This window comes from Calypte anna, chromosome Z (genome assembly GCF_003957555.1).
Source record: "Calypte anna isolate BGI_N300 chromosome Z, bCalAnn1_v1.p, whole genome shotgun sequence".
Classification (NCBI taxonomy): domain Eukaryota; kingdom Metazoa; phylum Chordata; class Aves; order Apodiformes; family Trochilidae; genus Calypte; species Calypte anna.
This window is the reverse complement of record NC_044274.1, coordinates 14,454,353-14,472,035: the sequence shown is the minus strand read 5'-3', so window position 1 is coordinate 14,472,035 and position 17,683 is coordinate 14,454,353. Positions and strand designations below refer to the sequence as shown.

The 17,683-nt window shown below is 38.0% G+C and overlaps 1 protein-coding gene across 2 annotated transcripts; it reads left to right on the top strand.

The window, feature by feature from the left end:
- The first annotated feature begins 1,224 nt into the window (after positions 1-1,224).
- C9 (complement C9) lies at positions 1,225-17,255 on the top strand. 2 transcript variants are annotated; one of them, XM_030467142.1, is made up of 12 exons: positions 1,225-1,336; positions 3,980-4,097; positions 4,755-4,896; positions 5,440-5,587; positions 7,303-7,441; positions 8,620-8,838; positions 10,905-11,145; positions 11,577-11,705; positions 13,684-13,862; positions 14,069-14,297; positions 15,084-15,254; positions 17,018-17,255. In XM_030467142.1, exons 1-11 carry the CDS (start codon positions 1,251-1,253, stop codon positions 15,233-15,235), a joined length of 1,782 nt encoding a protein of 593 aa, XP_030323002.1. In that variant the 5' UTR covers positions 1,225-1,250; the 3' UTR covers positions 15,236-15,254; positions 17,018-17,255. The 2 variants fall into 2 exon arrangements, with proteins under 2 accessions (XP_030323002.1, XP_030323003.1); XM_030467143.1 differs by lacking the exon at positions 1,225-1,336 and adding an exon at positions 2,202-2,271.
- The last annotated feature ends 428 nt before the right edge of the window (positions 17,256-17,683 follow it).

The following is a 17,683-nucleotide window of genomic DNA, read 5'->3' as shown; positions in this document are numbered from 1 at the left end:
CTGCTGGTCACACTTCCTGATGCACCCTAGGATACCATTGGCCCTCTTGGCCACAAGTGCACATTGTTGACCCATGAGGAATTTACTGTCCACTAGGACTCCAAGGTCTTTCTCCATGGAGTTTCCCTCAGGACATCCCCTAATCTGTTGGTGTTATTCCCACCCAGATTCAGGACTCTACACTTGTCCTTATTGAACTTCCTGAGGCTGATTTTTGCCCAATTCTCCAGTCTGTCCAGATCTTGCTGGATTGCAGCACAGCATTTTGGTGTAACACCCACCCCTCCCAGCTTCATTGCATCAGTGAACTTTCTGAGGGTACACTCCATCCCTTCTTCCAGGTTGTTGATGAAGATATCAAACAAAACTGGACCCAGTTCTGATCCCTGGGGAATGCCCAGGCCACAAGCCTTGACTCTGTGCTGCTGACCATAACCCACACCCTCTCCTCTCTCTGCCACGAAAGGAGGGAACAGAAAAGCAATTTTTTTTTTTACTTACCTCTGGTAATTTGGAATATCCTTATACTAGATGATTATTTTAAACTTGCATACAGGGATACTTAATTCTTAACTGCTAAAAACCAGGTTATTTATGAGGTATTTCTGTCTTGCGACTGAGTCAAAACATGATGCCTTAAATCTAGATTACAGCAAACTATTGAGTAGGAATGCCCTTCTAAAGAGCTAGTTTATGGTTTGGTTTTTGGTTTCAAAGTAAAAGCTAGAAGAGTTTTAGTCTCCTTCAAAACCAAAAAAACCTGTGTGATGTGCTTCTGTATCTGTATTGGCTGCAGTAGGGAAGAAAAAGGAACCTTGGGACTTCATTTGTCTGTTACTCCAAATGAGGATTCCAAGGATGTTAGACACTGAACTTGTTCTTGTAAACAGCTCTTTATTAGGAACTATTTGTTCTTTATATGAGTCACTGCTATGGCAGCTTTTTACTAAGGGGTTGATAGTTCTCTAATTAAATAGAAAATGTCTTTTCCATATTTAAAAGTATTAGTATACAAAAATGGTTTTTAATCTTGAAACTACTTTACATTATTTTCCAGTCTCCATGTAGGAAAAAGTGGAATTTCTGAAAAGTGGACTTTAGAGCACTTACTGTAAGGCAATTTTAGCCAGTTACTGGCACTCTTAAGTAAGCACTCCTTTCTGTTTGTCTTCTTGGTAATAAATAACAAATGGAACAAATAAAGAAATGAGGAATTTAGTCATGGCAATGCTTGTCTATTCAGCTACAAAATGAGAAGCATGCATGTTATTCTGCAGCTTATATCCATACTATGCAGTTTAGAGGTGGCTGCCTCACTTTCGGGGGAAAGCAGAAGGTGAGTGTCCTTGGTCTTGTGCAAGTTTCTATCCAATTTTATTTCTCCAACACAGAGCATAAGACTTTAATGCAGACATTCCTAATTTTAGCTTGCTCAGGTGTTCAATGAAAAAGGAAATTATTTTTTGCTGATTTTTAGGATTCAATTAGAAATGGTTTATCCATTTATTTCAGATGCATATGGCACAATAAAGGTGACTGACTGGAGTTGACTGGCAGTCATGCAACATTTTTCTTTTGCACGCTGACTGTGAAAATAGATTCTAATCTCAGTTTCTTTCTGTAGATGCACAGCTCTATGCTGACAATACTTCTTTTCCTACTTAGACTCTCCTAGAATGCCTACTTCTAATTCTTTGGAAACGTAGTCTTGTTTTTTTAAACCGTAAGTATCACTAGAAGGAGGACTAAAGACTTAGTCCCAACAGAAATATCATGTGAAAACAACCAAAGAGCAGAAATAGATTTAGAACTACGTCGCCTACAAACCATTTGTTGAAAGTGGTCAGTACTAAGGAATGAAAGAATGTGAATCTTTTAATAGATATATGTACATTAAGAATAAATTGTGACCTTGTACATCAACCTGGAGTGTACATCACTGAATGAATATTGTCAAAGAAGTTGCCCAGTAGTGATTAACTGAAAACCTCTGCCACTTCATATTTGGCTCAAGGACTGCCATGAACTCTGGCTTGCAGACAGTGATGGCAAAACTTCCATTTGAATGGAAATGTTCAACTCTGCCTTTCCTGCCTGGGATTTTTTATTTTAGACTTTTAGACTCAAAATAATGTCTTATAGGAACCTTTGGGAGACTTCTTAGGATCTGTGCTAGCTTGAGTTTGATCATTCCTTTAGACACTCCTCCTAGACGCTGCTCTTCATGGTTCATTCTTACTGCCCGCAAGGAAATTTGGCTGCAGTTTTAAGGTAATAGTTTAAAAGTTCAGAAACGCATTTCAGTGTAAACTTCTACAGTACTGAAATACATAAGAATTGCTAGGAACAAGATATCTAACTGCTTTTAAAAATCTTATTAGGTGCCACAATACGTCTTTAATGTCTAATGTCTAAGGGTTTATAATTCTTTATCTCATTCCTGTTGTCAATAGATAGTGGGTATATTTGTGCTTTTAGTGTTTCCTTCTTTTCAGAATCTCACCTACTAAAAGCAAAATGTTCAGACCAGTATCCATCAAGTGGGGACCTTTAGCTTGAGTTCAGGAGGCTTTTGGGAACAGAAGTTGTTTAAAAGCAGCAGGCAAAACCTGATGATCCAGAATACTTCCTGCAGCAACTGTGTTGCATGTTTACTGCTGGTGCATGTGACAGAGGAAAGTTGGGGATCAGATCCAGTCAGGGGCAGCTGAGTGTACGTAAGATTGCACAACCAGCTGGGGTTGTTTAAGCTGGAAAGAGACAGGTCAATTCAGCATCTCAGTGACAACTTACTACGCATATGACTGGAACATACAATAAAATGGCACCAGAAACCTGAACCAGCTGGTGTATCTTTCTTGGCCAAATTGCAGATCTCTTAGTCTCGAAGAATCAAGCTACCTTTCTTTGTACTTCTAGCGTATTTGTATGGAGGAGGTGGGTCAAAGAGTAGAGAGCAAGGCCCTGCTTGCAACAAAAGCCCATACATCACACTGCAGGAACTGCAGAACTGCCCACCAGCAGAGCTCAGCAAATACAGGCTCAATGTAGAGTAGAGGCAATGGAATTAACCTGGAGGGATGCAGAGAGAGAATTGCTTCACAGCTGATGACTACTGAGCATGTAAGGCCAAAATGGTAAACTAGGCTTTAACACTCCTCCATTCCTCTGCTTTCCAGCATTGTTACCTGACAAGACAAGGTCACCTCTAAACTGTTTGCCTTGGTTTTTGAAATTACAAGTCATCCTACAGTGCATCAATTCTTAATGCCTGAATGTGAGTGCTTGAAAGAAATTTAATTTCCATAAAATGATGGCCTTCCACCTGCTGAGAGCCTGGAGTTCCGTGAGATTTTAAACTGAGCACCAAATGAAGAAAATATAAGCCTAATTGACAAAGTAGTCAAGATGGCAAGCAAAAGAATACTTAGATAGCGAAACATATTTGTTTTTTCCAACTATATGTTAGCTTATTAGCAAATAATACCTTTACTTATGGCCTTCTTTCAACACAGGAGAGCATTTAAACTTTTACCTAGGCTTAAGGGCAACCCTATTAATGTTAAAAGTCTAAAAAAATTCACAAAGAAATGTTTTGAAGTGCTACATCTGAGATGTGCTGCTGTGCCTTTGTCTCCAGCCTTAAATATGGGGAAGCACTCTGGCTTGGGAACGTCAGATGTTGTCTGTGTGTTATTGTTTCATTATCTTCCAGAGAAGCATGAGTATGCAAAAAGGTCTGAAAAAGGGAAAAAAACTGGTTTATTAGTCTTCAGAGTTTTTTTACTCTAATTTTAAACCAACAAACTATTTAAGATTAGGCAGCTGTTTATACATCTAAGTACCAAGTCCTGCTATGACAGTGAAGCAGAATACAGCTTGAAGATGCTTCCAAAATATTGGTCTATAGTTAAAATACAAAGTCACATGTGATTTTAGTGTACTACCAAGGACCATACTGGAATTTTTTGTTTGACAGCTCTTCAGAAAAAGCTTTCCACAGGGGAACGAGAGAACTGAATGCTCCATCTCCAATAGATTGTAAGCTGAGCAGCTGGAGTGCATGGGGACCCTGCGACCCATGCACCCACCAAAGGGTAAGCTGTAGTTTGAAGTTTTTGTTCCAAAGCCACAACCAAAGGAACATCATCTGTCTGCCTTTTGGCTATAGGAAAATATTGAATTGCAACTCTTAATATTGCATATTCGTGATTTGAAGAAACCCATAATCATTTCAGGTCTAATAAGAGAAGACTACATGAAGATGCACAAAACTGGTCAAATATTATTATTAAAAAAGTTTTGTTGATAGAATTTCTTTAACTTGGCCATGTGGATGTTTTTAAAGAACAGTATCTTTAAATATATTTTCCCTTCTGAAATACTTCTTTCTTCAAAAGCAGATTTTTATTTTCTCGGGAGAGTTCTCATCATAAAAAATGAAAGACTCCAAAGCTTATAAAGGATATGTGATGCATTCCTTCAATTGAAAATGACAAAAATTAAATAAAAGTGAAATTAACTAAGAAGTAAAAAATAATCATCTCTACATACTTTCTAACACATTAGTATTAATTCAGTGTTCAGTATACACTTTTTTTACAACATGATCTCTGCCTATGGACTTTCAACCAAAAATTTCTCTAAAGAAAATGCTTCCTTTTGAAAAGTTCTATGTTGAGCTGGAAATCCTTCAGCTCTGGTGGAGCTCTTTTCTCTCTAAGCAATGTTAATAGTGTTATTTATCTTTTAAGTTTCGCTCTAGACATATTGAAAGATTTGGACAATTTGGTGGAACACCATGCCTGCAGACCTTAGGAGAGACACAAAGCTGTATTACCAACCAAGTCTGTCCTGAAGAACCAGACTGTGGTACTGACTTTCAATGTGATTCTGGTAGGTTTTGGTTTTCTTGACAGAAAGTGTTGTGCAGTAATTCAGAAAAGCACATTTTACTTAGTTCTGTGCAGAAGATAAATCAGTTCCCATTGAAAACACATATACAATGAGAGAGATTAAGTGCTTTTCCAGTTGAGAATGATTTGCTGAATCAGTATCTTATTGCTAGGCTTTAAAGACAGTCACCAGTGCGTAGGTGGCTTGCAAAGCCAGAGCACCAAAACCATAACAACAATGCTCAAAGAAGGGTACATTCTTCTCATCTCCTGTAATAATTTTCACTGACTTGTAAATTTCTCTAATTTCTAGTCCTTGGCTAAAACCTGACCATACTATGTCTTTTTTTCTAGCATAACTGCTCCACCAGCTACAGAATACCTATATTTTATTGAAAATCAATCAGAGAATCATAGATTGCTTCCCTGGGCAAGCTATGTCATAGTCAGTGTCTCATGACTCTCACAGAAAAAGATCCCTTCCTGTATATCTATTCTGAACCTAATAAAAATGCACTCATTCAATGTTTTATTCTTTGATTAGGCCGATGCATAAAGCGACGACTTGTGTGCAATGTAGATAATGACTGTGGAGACTTTTCTGATGAAGATAACTGTGAATCTGACCCACGCTCACCATGCCGTAACCATGATATTGTTGTGTCTGAAGTTGGACGGACTGCAGGACAAGGGTATGTAATGAAGAAAAAAGCAGTCTTGGGCCTTTTGAAGAGTCCAGGATTGTCCCTAAAGCCAGCTCTGCTACAATCCTAAAACTGGAATCTGAGTCATTTTTGCAGAGATGGTATGTAGCTTTTGGAAGACACCATAACCAGTGGAAGTTTTGTTTTATATGTGAGGAAGATAAAATATTTATACAGATAATTTAAATCAATAATTATATTAATACACAAAATCATATATAGATGTTATATGAATTTATTTACAATAATTATTATTTAAATGTAAACATTATAGATAAGTTCCAAGTGATATTTCATAATGAATCAGCCATTCATAATTGCTTTACTAACATTCATGTCTAAAAGGGAGAAAATCCTGGCTATTTACATAAAGGGATGCCTTACTACAACAGCGTTCTGCCTGCAGTTTTTTTCCAGTATTGCATTCTCCACTTAATTGTTTACAATAGTTTTCTTCGCTAATCTAAGTCCCTGTGTTCTTAGACCCTCTTATATTTCCTTCATTTCAAACAAACAAACAAACAAAAAATCGTGGCGTAGTGTTACCTACAAATAGAGTTAGAAAGTAGCTGCCCGATCTTAACATGTGAAATTAAAGTGTACTACAGCACCATCTTGTGTTAAAATAGAAGAATGCAATCTTTTCCTTGCCTTTTGAAAGTAACATTGCTGCAAAAGAGAAAAAAAAAATGGGCTGGGGAAATAATGCTACTTAGGCATTTTTAAAAATGGCTTTTTTATTATTTCTTTTCTAATTTATTACTAAAAAACTTCTATGAGAAAATGTTTTTACTGTTGTGCAGTTGTGATGTTGGCAACTTTACTGAATTGATAATAGCTTTTCTACGCTCAGGTAGATGTACAGACATGTGTAGGACAAATACTGGAAAAACTCAAATCTATGAATCATAGAACCGTAGAATAATTAGTGTAACCCCCTCGCAGTAAGCAGGGACACAGAAATGGACACAGAAGAGCAAAAAGAGTTTAGACTCCTCCTGCAAGCAGTTATTTTTGCAAGTAGATGAATAGAGCTATACAGCCAGTATGCCTACTTTGCTGGATTTTTTAATGGTTCAGATTTTCTCTCCTCTGCTCCAGGTATTATGTTACTTTACCAGGTCACACTCTGTGGTAAGACACAATGCTACAATTAGCTGTATGTTCCTTCTATAGGTAGTTATGAAAATGGATGCATCAGTTATGAAGTGAATCAAACAAAAACAAACAAAAAACAAAACCAAACTTCCCCCCAAGAAAAAAACCCAAAAAACCAACCAACCAAACAAACAAACAAACAAAACCAGAAAACCAAACAGGTTAAAAAAAAGCTGTTGAGATTTCTTTTTTAAAACCAATAAGGAAAGCTTCCTCCCAAATAGTTTTGATTAGAAGAAAAGTTTTTTACCTCCTTTTATTCTTAAGGATCTCAGTGTGTTTGATATCTATCTTTTATTTGTTTATTTCACATACATGGCCCTGAAAGTGCTTTACAAAAGATCTCATTTTCTTCATTACACAGATGAGATGACCACAAGAGATTAGTCAAGATGCTGTGAATTAAAGAAGGTTCAGTCCAACAGCTATAGTCTCCATCTTTTATAGAATCTGGCTTTACCAGTGATAATATGATTGTCTATAGGCTATGAGAGCTGACACTTTCTTTTTTTTGAAGCATAACCTCCCCTGTACATCTCTTGTAGAATCAATGTTTTAGGTATGCAGCCAATGGCCAGCCCATTTGACAACGATTTTTTCAATGGTCTTTGTGAGAGAGTGCGTGATGGAAACACAAGGACGTACTACCGCAAGCCATGGAACGTGGGTGTTCTCATTTATGATGTGAGTATAAGACCATCTGTGCAACCTAGGATGTGTCTGACTGAGTGCTGAATCCTGACTTCCTCTTGCAAGACAGCACATCTCTTCAGACAGGCAGCAGCAGCTTTTTAGCACCAAGCTTTTGATAGAGTCCAGAGAGAAACAAATTGGGTTATCACTTGCTTTTGCAGCTGAGCTCAGTTGTGCCAGACATTCCCAGAGGGTCATTGCTGCACCTCTGCCCAGCAAACAAAGCTATCTTTCTGGAATGTTTACTCTGTGAGTGGATGAGAAAAACAGAAGTAACAGACAAAGGAAACTTTCCTCTGCAATAAAGATACTTGTGCAAGGACACACAAAAAAACACTGATAAAAGGGCAGGAATAATATTATGATAGTGAAGGCTTGCTTGGGTTTTCTATTCCGTGTTGACTTTCTCTGTCCAACTGAAAAAAAAGTCTAATAGGCTTTTGATATTCAAACTGACATTCAGTGGGGCTTAAACACCAAAACTGTTGATAGTCTTACAGACTATCAAGGTCAGAGGCATCTCAGAAGTCAAAGCTGTATTTTACTTGACAAATGTTTTGCATGTCCCCGTAAGTTGGAACTTTATAGAACAGTACAGTTTTGTCAGTCATACCCTGCCCAAAATGAGTAAATCAGACCCAGAGATCATTGCTCATATTTGATATTGATGTATAACCATGTTTAGTTACAAAAATTCTGTCTCCCTTAAGTAAACAACAATTCAAGATGAAATTTTTATTCTGAATTAGCTATTGCCTGCTACAATAGAAGGAAATTAAATCATAATTCTTATTAATTTCAGATGTCAGGAGCTATTAGCAAATCTTGTCTGCATTCTGGGAAGGAGCTGGAGACTACTCCTCCTTACATGTAAAGGAACTGTTGACACACATAAATCGCTCTGACAGTGTTACATGCTGAGATTTAACATTCACTAAGATATTGTCACTGCAGTTTTCTGTTCACTTTTGAACCACTAAGATGATCCAGATGACATGGTTTGGGGAAGAATTGGAATTTCCATTTGTTTTCTTCTAAAAATAAAAAGAGCTGTAGAAAAAAATGCATTGCTAAGCTATGTAAAGCATACAACTTTAAAGTGTTACATAGATTTTTCTGTTACTGCTTCTTTTGTTTTCTCATACAACCTTTTTGTTATCTCTTCTAAGACAAAAGCAGATAAAACCTTCACATCTGAATACTACCATGACCGTCTAAAAATGTTAAAAGAGGTTTACATAGAAAAAATAAAATACTTTAATTCTGATCTCTCTCTGAAATTCACACCTACTGAAGGAAGTAACAAAAGTGCTTCAGAGGGAAATTTCAAGTATTACTATGCCAAGAATGCAACTTTATATTCTGTCCTGACAAGCTCCAAAGAAAGGGTAAGTTTTACCAAGATGAAGGTTTGGAGTATTTTACAAACATTTGGAGTATTTGGAGTATTTTACAAAACAAATTTATACAGTGCCAGGATAATGGAATATTAACCTAAATACTGTAGTTGCCTGCCGCTTTTTTTGTCAATTGTTCAAAAAAATTAAATGTTGGGAACACTACTGTTAAGATTCAGAACACGGGCAAAGGTTAACCAAATGTAGCTTTGTTTTCCTACTATTTACCCTTGACTAGCAGCCACCCTTATCTTCAACAGAGGTTTGATAATAACAAGGGCCAAAGATCTCTCATCTTATTTTGACTAGAGAGGAGCTCTGATCTAGTTCAAAGTGGGCAAATTAGGTCAAGTCTTTGGATATGAAATTGCCAGTTAGTAGGCCTACATTAGGTTAACACAAAATAAACCTGTAGAATGATAACTCAGGAGACAGATCTCGGCCATTCAGGTGTTTCTCTGCTAATAAAATGTTGTAGCTAAATGGCACTGGCACAATAAACCTTAAGTTTTACTAGTGGACTGCCATGTTTTTAGATTGTCTCAGCTCTCATACTCTCATAAGCAATGCCCATCCTGTAGTCCCCTTTAGCATGTTTGTGAGGAATATTCTAAATAGACAGTCTGGAGAAAGAAAGGTTATTTTGGGGTTGCACAAAATCCATACTTCTCTACCTGGCCTTTCATAAAAACACCCTATCCTATTTTATTTACTAGTAAAGAGGTAGACTCTGCATCTGGTAAGGTCATAGAGACCACAGAGATTGATATAGACATGCTAGACACTATGGCCTAATCCAGCAGCTGGGCACAAGTGGAATCAAGCAATCAGGCCATATATGCTTCCCACCATAAATGCCAATGTCTGTGTTTGCAACATGCCTTCATGTACAAGGCAGATCTATTCCACAGTGCTCAAATGCCCCACATGCAGGGAAGAGCAGAAATTCCTCAATTAATCTTTTCAAGTTTCTTCCCAGTATGGTTATATCAAACCCACTAGGAGTTCTGATGATTAAATGTATATAAGGGAAAACCAAGATAACTTTTATAGATGATTATTTAAAGTAATGCCAAAGATAGGAGTATGTACTATAAAGAGGAGCTGGCACACAGCACTGACTTTCAACTGGCGTGAGTTTTCTTGGGATGGAAATAGGCTTCAAGAGTTTTGGCCTCGAATTCTTGCTTGGAGATCAGTTCAGAAAATGAACTCTGATCTGTCACTGGCAGAGGTCTGTCACCACAAACTCACATTGCAGCAGGTTAGTGGAGTAGCAGTACCTGGCCAAGAGACCTTCCAGAGCTCACTTGTGTGTGAAAGCCAGGACCACCCCAGGGACAGCAGGGGAATAGCATATTTTGTACTTGCTGGATGGCAGGAATATTTGTACCTACAAATATTTCCTTAGAGATTTAGATGCCTAGAGATCTCTGGCAGTCCTAAGCAGCATCTGGGTTAGTAGTTTAAGGGCACTTAGAAGGCACTAAACACAGACTTACAATGTGTGTATAGGTCAAATGCATCAAAGAGATTTTTTTTTTTCCTTATTGATTTTCATTGTGTTGTGTTCATTTGTTTTTATTGTTGTTTTCAATTGATGCTGTCCCCTTCCTTCTGACAGTCTGAGAATAACAGAGAAGTGATCAAAAAAAAAGAAAGAACTTAATTATTCTCTGACTATAAACAAAAGCAACACTTCATCTGACCTCAATGGGCATCTCTTTTACCTAGCAAGCCATATAGAATGCCTTATTAATGCTATGAAAATCAGAAAGGCACTTAAGAAGTTGTTGTCAAACAGATGACAAAAGGCTTGCTGAAATTAGAGAGGAAGAAGTTCTGCAGAACTGGAAGAACTGAAATTATATAAAACTCTTGCTGCTTCCTGAGATTAAATTGGAGAACTTTTAATTAAACAAGCTGTTCCAAAATGCTAGGTTGAATGCCATGTTTAAAGGTGCTGCAGTTTCTTTATAAGTGAAATAGGAGAGACCTTCCTGCTATGCTGCATACTTGAACAGCACTCTCATCTTCTTTCCTGTCCCTGCATTCAGAACCAAACCTTTCTGCATGTAAAAGGAAAGATTCAGCTGGGAAGATTCCAAATGAGGAGTCGTGATGTGCATCTCACAGATAGTTTCCTTGATGATCTAAACTTTCTGCCTGCTGAATATGATAAGGGACAATACTTCAAATTCCTAGAAGACTATGGAACTCACTATGCAGTCTCTGGAACTGTGGGAGGAAAATATGAACTTGTGTATGTGCTGGATACTTATGCTATGTCTCAAATAGGTATGCTTTCTCTTGGCTTCACTATGATATGCAGATTGTCCCCAGGTCTCCAGCTGTGCAAAGAGATGGATGGGGATAGATTTGTGTATATGGAGAATGACTAAGAACAGGGTTTGTGGCACATCTGTGACATTACAGAATTACATGAGTTCTATTGAGATGAGAGTCAGTCTTTGTTATCTCCAGAATTATTTGAAACCTGATTTTCCCTCTGTTTGTAACTGAGAAATAAAAATATTAAAGAAACCTTTTCAAAATACCAGCAATATTAATTTGTGTGACATGATTCACAGGAGATCACCATTGCCTGGGAAATCAGCCTAAACTTTAAATCCAAATTGCTAGTTAATCTCCAAGAATAGTAATATCACATTATTTATGATCATTAAATCTCTCTAATCACCATTAAATCTCTCTAATTCCACTTCCAGGTATCACTGTAGAAGATGTGAAAAGATGCCTTGGCTATCATTTAGGTGTCAATGTTGCATATGAAGACTTAGAAGCCAAGGCTAATGTTGATAGTGGTAAATGTGAAAAGATTAATGTGAAGGACCACTGTAAGTATATCCTTATTTTACATTTTACCTTTTCCTTAAGGGAAAATGATACCAATTGCTTTCCCTTTTATAATCAATGGTTTCTGCTGTTAGGGAACAGATAAATCAGATAAACCAGTACGGGGGTGAGGCTGCTGTACACTCATGCTCCCTGGTCAATCCAGCCTGAGCACGTGTTCTCAGTAGGCATACACATGAAGACACTTCTGTAAAACATGGGTACATACACACATTGCTGGCCAAATAAAACAGTATAGACAAAAGCACAGCACACAGGTGAACATACACAGCACCAATGGTTTCATCATCTTCTCCCTCTCCATCTGAACAGAGTGAAAGTCTGTTAGTGGGAAACATCACAGAATGGTTGAGGTTGGAAGGGTCCTCTTGGAGGCCATCTAGTGAAATTTCCCTGCTCAAGCAGTGTCATCTAGAGCAGATGTTCTCCCCAGGCAGCACAGCCCTCAGGTATTTCAGCCCCTTCTCAGTGTATGCACATAGCTAATACAGATGTCTCTGCCAGCTGATCTTACTCATGAAATTGAATCCTTAGTCTGTTACTGGTACCCCAAGGCCTACAGCTTCACTTTCATTGGTGGTACATACCACCTGATACATATCAACACACACACACTAGGGATGCATATAGTAACTGGCCTTAGGTGCACAGTCTACACAGCAATTGACCCTTGGATGCTCTTCTCTTCAGTTACTTTTAACAGACAGACACCAATGCAGAAAGAGGTTTCAGTCAAGCACACAACCTTGGGGTGTTTCCAGTATTTGGCCTAGAACCCCTGGTCACTCCAGTAGTCAGATTCTCCAGTGGTTTCAGTCTTGGGTCAGGTACATACCTAGGCCAGACTAACATCCATTTTGGATATTTGATTCCCAAACTGCTTATTCTACTCACCTGTTGGTCTGGCTTGATCTTTGCTAGTGATCACACACTGACTTACGTATCCTCACTCTCTTCAGTTACTGACACCAAACACCAGCTCCCTTTCAGACATTGTCCCACTCTATTTGCTGGCACACAGATCTCTATATGCAGGCATGTACAGCCCTCTCACCTAGGGAAAGAGTTAGAAATGGAATGTAATGGTAAGCCAGGACAGACTGCAAGGATCAAGGACAGTACACAGCAACAAGCTCACTGATCAGCCACCTTTCTGTACATACTCTGTCCCCTTTTTTCCTTCATCCCTCTATTTTTCCACACTTGTTCCTCTCAAAACCACCTTGATTCACCCTTGCTTTTTCAGTGGCACTCCTCTAAATATACCATAAGTATAAGTCTGTGCCATCACCAGATCCCTTTCTTTGCTTTCAGACAAGCCATTGACTTGTCTTGCTGTCAATTCATCCTCAGCCCTATCCTGTGGGGACAATGGCTGTGCAGGGACAGGTCTGGGAGGAGTCAAGGCAAAGGTTCCCTTTCTCTCATTAGGCTATTTTCATTACCTTGACAGTGATTGTTTCGCTGCTTTCTTGTGTGTCTGAGGAGGGATCCTTTTATCACATGACCAAAAAATTGCAAAAGGCTTAGAGATTTACTTCTGAACACAGAAGAGGCAATTATTTTCAGTGCTCTGCTCCTGCTCTATAGTTAAGCACAAGTTCTCTACTGCTCTAATTCCTACCCCTTTCTGGTTCCATGCAGATGGCACAGTAGCATTACTCATACTTTGGCTTGTTATCAAATGGCTCTGATCTCCACAATGTCTCTTTTTTTCCCTACCCCTTCTTTTCGTTTCTGTTGTAGGGTTTTCTAATTTAATTGAAAAATAGAAGATTTCCTCCCTTACAAGAAGTATGAGCATAGGTAGACTGAATTACAACACAACCAGTGAGTGAAGTGTTCTTCTCTCTATAGTCATTTTATATAGATGGAGTGGCTGAGATAAAAGGACAACTACTCTTCAAGATGCATGGCCATTCAACTTTGCTCTTCATCCAGTCCTCTTTCTTTCTCCAGCAGAACTTCAGGATGATGCTGTAATTGATGATGTCATTTCTTTAGTTAATGGAGGGAGGATTGACTTTTCAGTTAAAATAAAAGAAATGTTACTGCGAGGATCCAAAGTGGTTGATATAGAGGACTACATACAGTGGGCTAAGTCTTTGGTTGATGCTCCAGTAGTGATAGAGCAACGGGTAAGTACAACTTCTTCAAAGCTGTGACTCTTAAAGTTTGAGAGCTTTTTCTTAAGATGGAGATGAGACTCCAAGTTTATCATGAACTTTCAGGTATTTTCTTCATCCTGACAATTTGTTTACAAGTTTGCTCTAGTGATGGGCAGATCAAAAGGATTCAGAACTTTAGAAAAGACTGTTATACAAGGGCTTTTTTTCTTTCGCAGCCTTCTCCTATACATACACTTGTTCCAGTTAAGATGAGAGATGCATATTCAAAGAAACAAAACTTGGAAAGAGCGATTGACGACTACATTACTGAATACAGTGTGTGCAAATGTGAACCCTGCAAAAATGGAGGCACCCTTGTGCTGGTAGATGGAGCTTGCACATGTATGTGCTCAAGCTACTTCAAGGGAATTGCTTGTCAGATTCCCAGATCTTCATTAATTGAAGGTTAGTAAATACTCCAGAGAGATTATAATGGGTATATTTGTTATTATGAACAATATCCTGCAAAATGAGCCTCCATAAGGACAGAAGGATGTCTGTCTTATACCTACTGCTGTCGAATCACATGGATGTATAGTATGGAAGTTAGTAGGAGTCACTGTGCTCCTTCCATGAAGAGAGGACTCTAAATTAGAGCTCACTGTCCCTAATATATTTTCATGTTTTGTAATGATACCCCAAGTTCATGTAAGTAAATAGGAGCGTTAACAAAGCATGGTGGCGTTGTGGCAAACTGATTTCAGGCAATACCAATCTCACCATGTCATATGCCATTTTAGCCCCAACTTTCTGTAAAAGCACTGTGTTTGCTAAACATATGATCACATTTCATAATTTTTGTGCAACTTTAATACTAGGTTGATCCAAAAAGGGGAAGAGGGAGATGAATGTAGTTCTGCAACTAATGATGTAAAAAACATTTTGCATTAAATTCATTCTCCATGGCCAAGTTTTAAACCATAGGTGCCCTAAATTGGTCTTGGTACTTGATATTCAGTCAGCTTACCAGGGTGATAAAAATGTTGAAACCTCTGGTCTCTTAAGCACTGAGAAAGCTTCGAAATGAAGGCTGCACCGATTTGCACAATCACCAGAACTGAAACATAAGACTTGAATCATGGTCTACCTGTCCACCCTAAAAAATGCCAAGTAAAAGGCTTTAAACAATCTTTCTGTGACTGCACAGAAGACAGATGATAGGCTAATCCTAGTATGGTGTTTTAATACCAGTTATCACTGATGGAGGCTGGAGCTGTTGGAGTTACTGGTCCACCTGCATCAATGGAGAAAGCACTCGAACTCGACAGTGTAATAATCCTGCTCCAGGACCTGGTGGCAGATCATGCCAGGGAGAAAGTATTGAAAAACGGCCCTGTGAATAGTTATGCTGCTCAAAACCAGGTAAGCAGCTTCTCTAAGTACTAATGTGCTATTACTGTTTGGACTAAAAGCTCAGGCAATATTTGTGTATTTCAGTGACAGAATTGAAGAAGTGAGACCACCTATGTGATTCATTTAAATGTGACTTGCTACAGCTTTTAAAGACAGTGACCTTGTAACTCCAGTTAGTGAATGGTTGGATTTGTATTTTAATATCTTGACAACTAATGTTATATCACAGAACTCAAGAATAAAATGGAACTCTGGATAAGAATAGACTAAAAATACAGCTTTTAAAATTTAGATCTCATCTCCAATCAGACCCGCTATTAATCAACTTACGTGTTAAGGAGAAGAAAAGAGATGTATTTTCCAGAAACAAAATGTAAAGGAGTGCTTAAATGCAACAAAGCTACTGTTACAGCAGGTTTGAAACTTCTAGCTTGGCAAAATTGGTTTAAGAAAATGTGTAGTTTCACAGGTTTGTCAGGTTGTTTTTTATTTATTTATTATTTATTTATTTATTTATTTATTTTCAATATGAAAATGGCAAAATAAAAAAATTAAGTAGGATTTTGAGGATCAGTGCTATGGCCCATAGAAAAGCAAGGTGATGCTAACTTTCTTCACCTGCTGCAAACATGAAGCCTGCATGCCATTTGGATGAGACAGTAAATATGTTCAGGCCTAGGAAGAAGTTTCTGAGGTTTATGCCTAACAGGTTACTGTAAGCTCCTTCTCTTCTGGGAGGCCACAACAAGAAATGAGATGGTGAGATAGGGAAAGATTTTTAATATTTTCCAAATTAAATACCCTGATGGTAAGTTTTGCAACATGACCTCTGACTGCACCCCAAATATTCATCAGATTTCTTCTATGCTGGCCCTCTCTCAGCTTCACGGAAGCTCAGCTGCATCTGCTATGTGTTAAGCATCCTGAAGAAAGCATGGCCAGCAAGACATAACATCTAGCCCTGTATCAGGGAATGATAAACTGCTCCCTGCAAGACTTCATCTCGATCTCCAGCTGAGAGAAGAGTACAATACAGAGCTGAAAAATTGAGAGTAGTACAAGGAATACAATTGTAAGCAGGGGAAATTAAATAAAACTAGCAGATTCAAACTAGACTGAAGACTGGACCTTCACACAGGGGGCATACTAAAAATAGAATTGTGTTTTTAAAACCTCAAAACAAACTAATGGAAGGTTCTCAAACATATAAATACCCATGCTCACATAGTAAGACTCCGAAGAATCAGTTTTGCCAGGGTAGGAAGGTATTCTGGGGAAGTATTTCTCTGTATTTCCCTGCTCCTGGACACTCCCTATGTCAGTACTATTGCTCTCTTGTTAAAAAATGGGTATCAAAAAAGCCCATGCTTGATCCATTGAAGTTTGTCTTGTTTTCTAAAAATTTCATAAACAGCTTATTTTCACTCCTGCACTGCATCATTCTGCTCAGCTATGGCAGCAAATACCACTTGTATGGCATGATAGAAGGCCTTTTAAGAAGGTCTTTTTAAAAAATTGACATAACTTTAACTCCTAATGTATGACATATTGAAAACTCACTTTTCCAGTGGAAGTCAGATACTTAAATCTTCTGAAAATCAGTTTTTTAAATAATTCGTTGTTTGAATTATTTTACATTAGATTCATATTTGAAACCCAGTGAAATCATGCTCTTCATGAACCATGAGAATACTATTTCCCTTAAATTTTGACCAACATACATCACAGCTACTATCTTCTATCCATTCTTTACTATTTTTCTCCTTTTTCAGGAAACAGTAATGGATTCCAAACCAACTCTACAAATCACAGTTTCTGCTACCCAGCAAGCTACCCAAAAACAATGGAATGCCATGATTTAAAAGCACCTACAGCTTGAATGATCACTAATTAAAAGCAAGTAATACACCAATAATTCTTAATAGAGATGAGCTGATGCTGTGGGTGTGATCCATATTTTATTTGGCTATTATTAAAGCATGATTTATCTTTATCTTTATCAGTCAATGACATAATGGTGTCCTCTTGGCAGTGTTGTGGGGTTGTTTTCATAATTCTTTGTGGTATGTTTAGAAACTGATTTTCAAGATTTTATATCCATCACAAGTAGTAGAACAATGTATACAGTATCAGCTCATTGATGATATATGGTTAGTAAAGAATCCAGAAGTGTAATTTTCTTTAGAAATACATCACTGTGGATTTCCAGGGTCATCTACCTTATGCTCTGAATCACTGGCATGCTGATGAAGATGTGCAGCTTTACTGGACTTCTTACTGTTGTTCCTCCCAATATATGCTGAGTGGCATGACATTGTATCTCATCTATGTCAGTGTATTAAATAATTTTATACAAAATCAGAGGCACATGACAAGGGGTAGAAGAGTTGTTATACAAACATCCACATTTTTAGCAAAACTTACGAAGGAAAAAAGGC

Bases quoted from the DNA above. Each gene is read 5' to 3' on its own strand.
- C9 (XM_030467142.1), top strand. From the start codon at position 1,251: ATGAGAAGCATGCATGTTATTCTGCAGCTTATATCCATACTATGCAGT. The intron at 4,098-4,754 runs GTAAGCTGTAGT...TTATCTTTTAAG, and splicing joins ACCCATGCACCCACCAAAGG to TTTCGCTCTAGACATATTGA. The intron at 14,298-15,083 runs GTTAGTAAATAC...TTTTAATACCAG, and splicing joins CAGATCTTCATTAATTGAAG to TTATCACTGATGGAGGCTGG.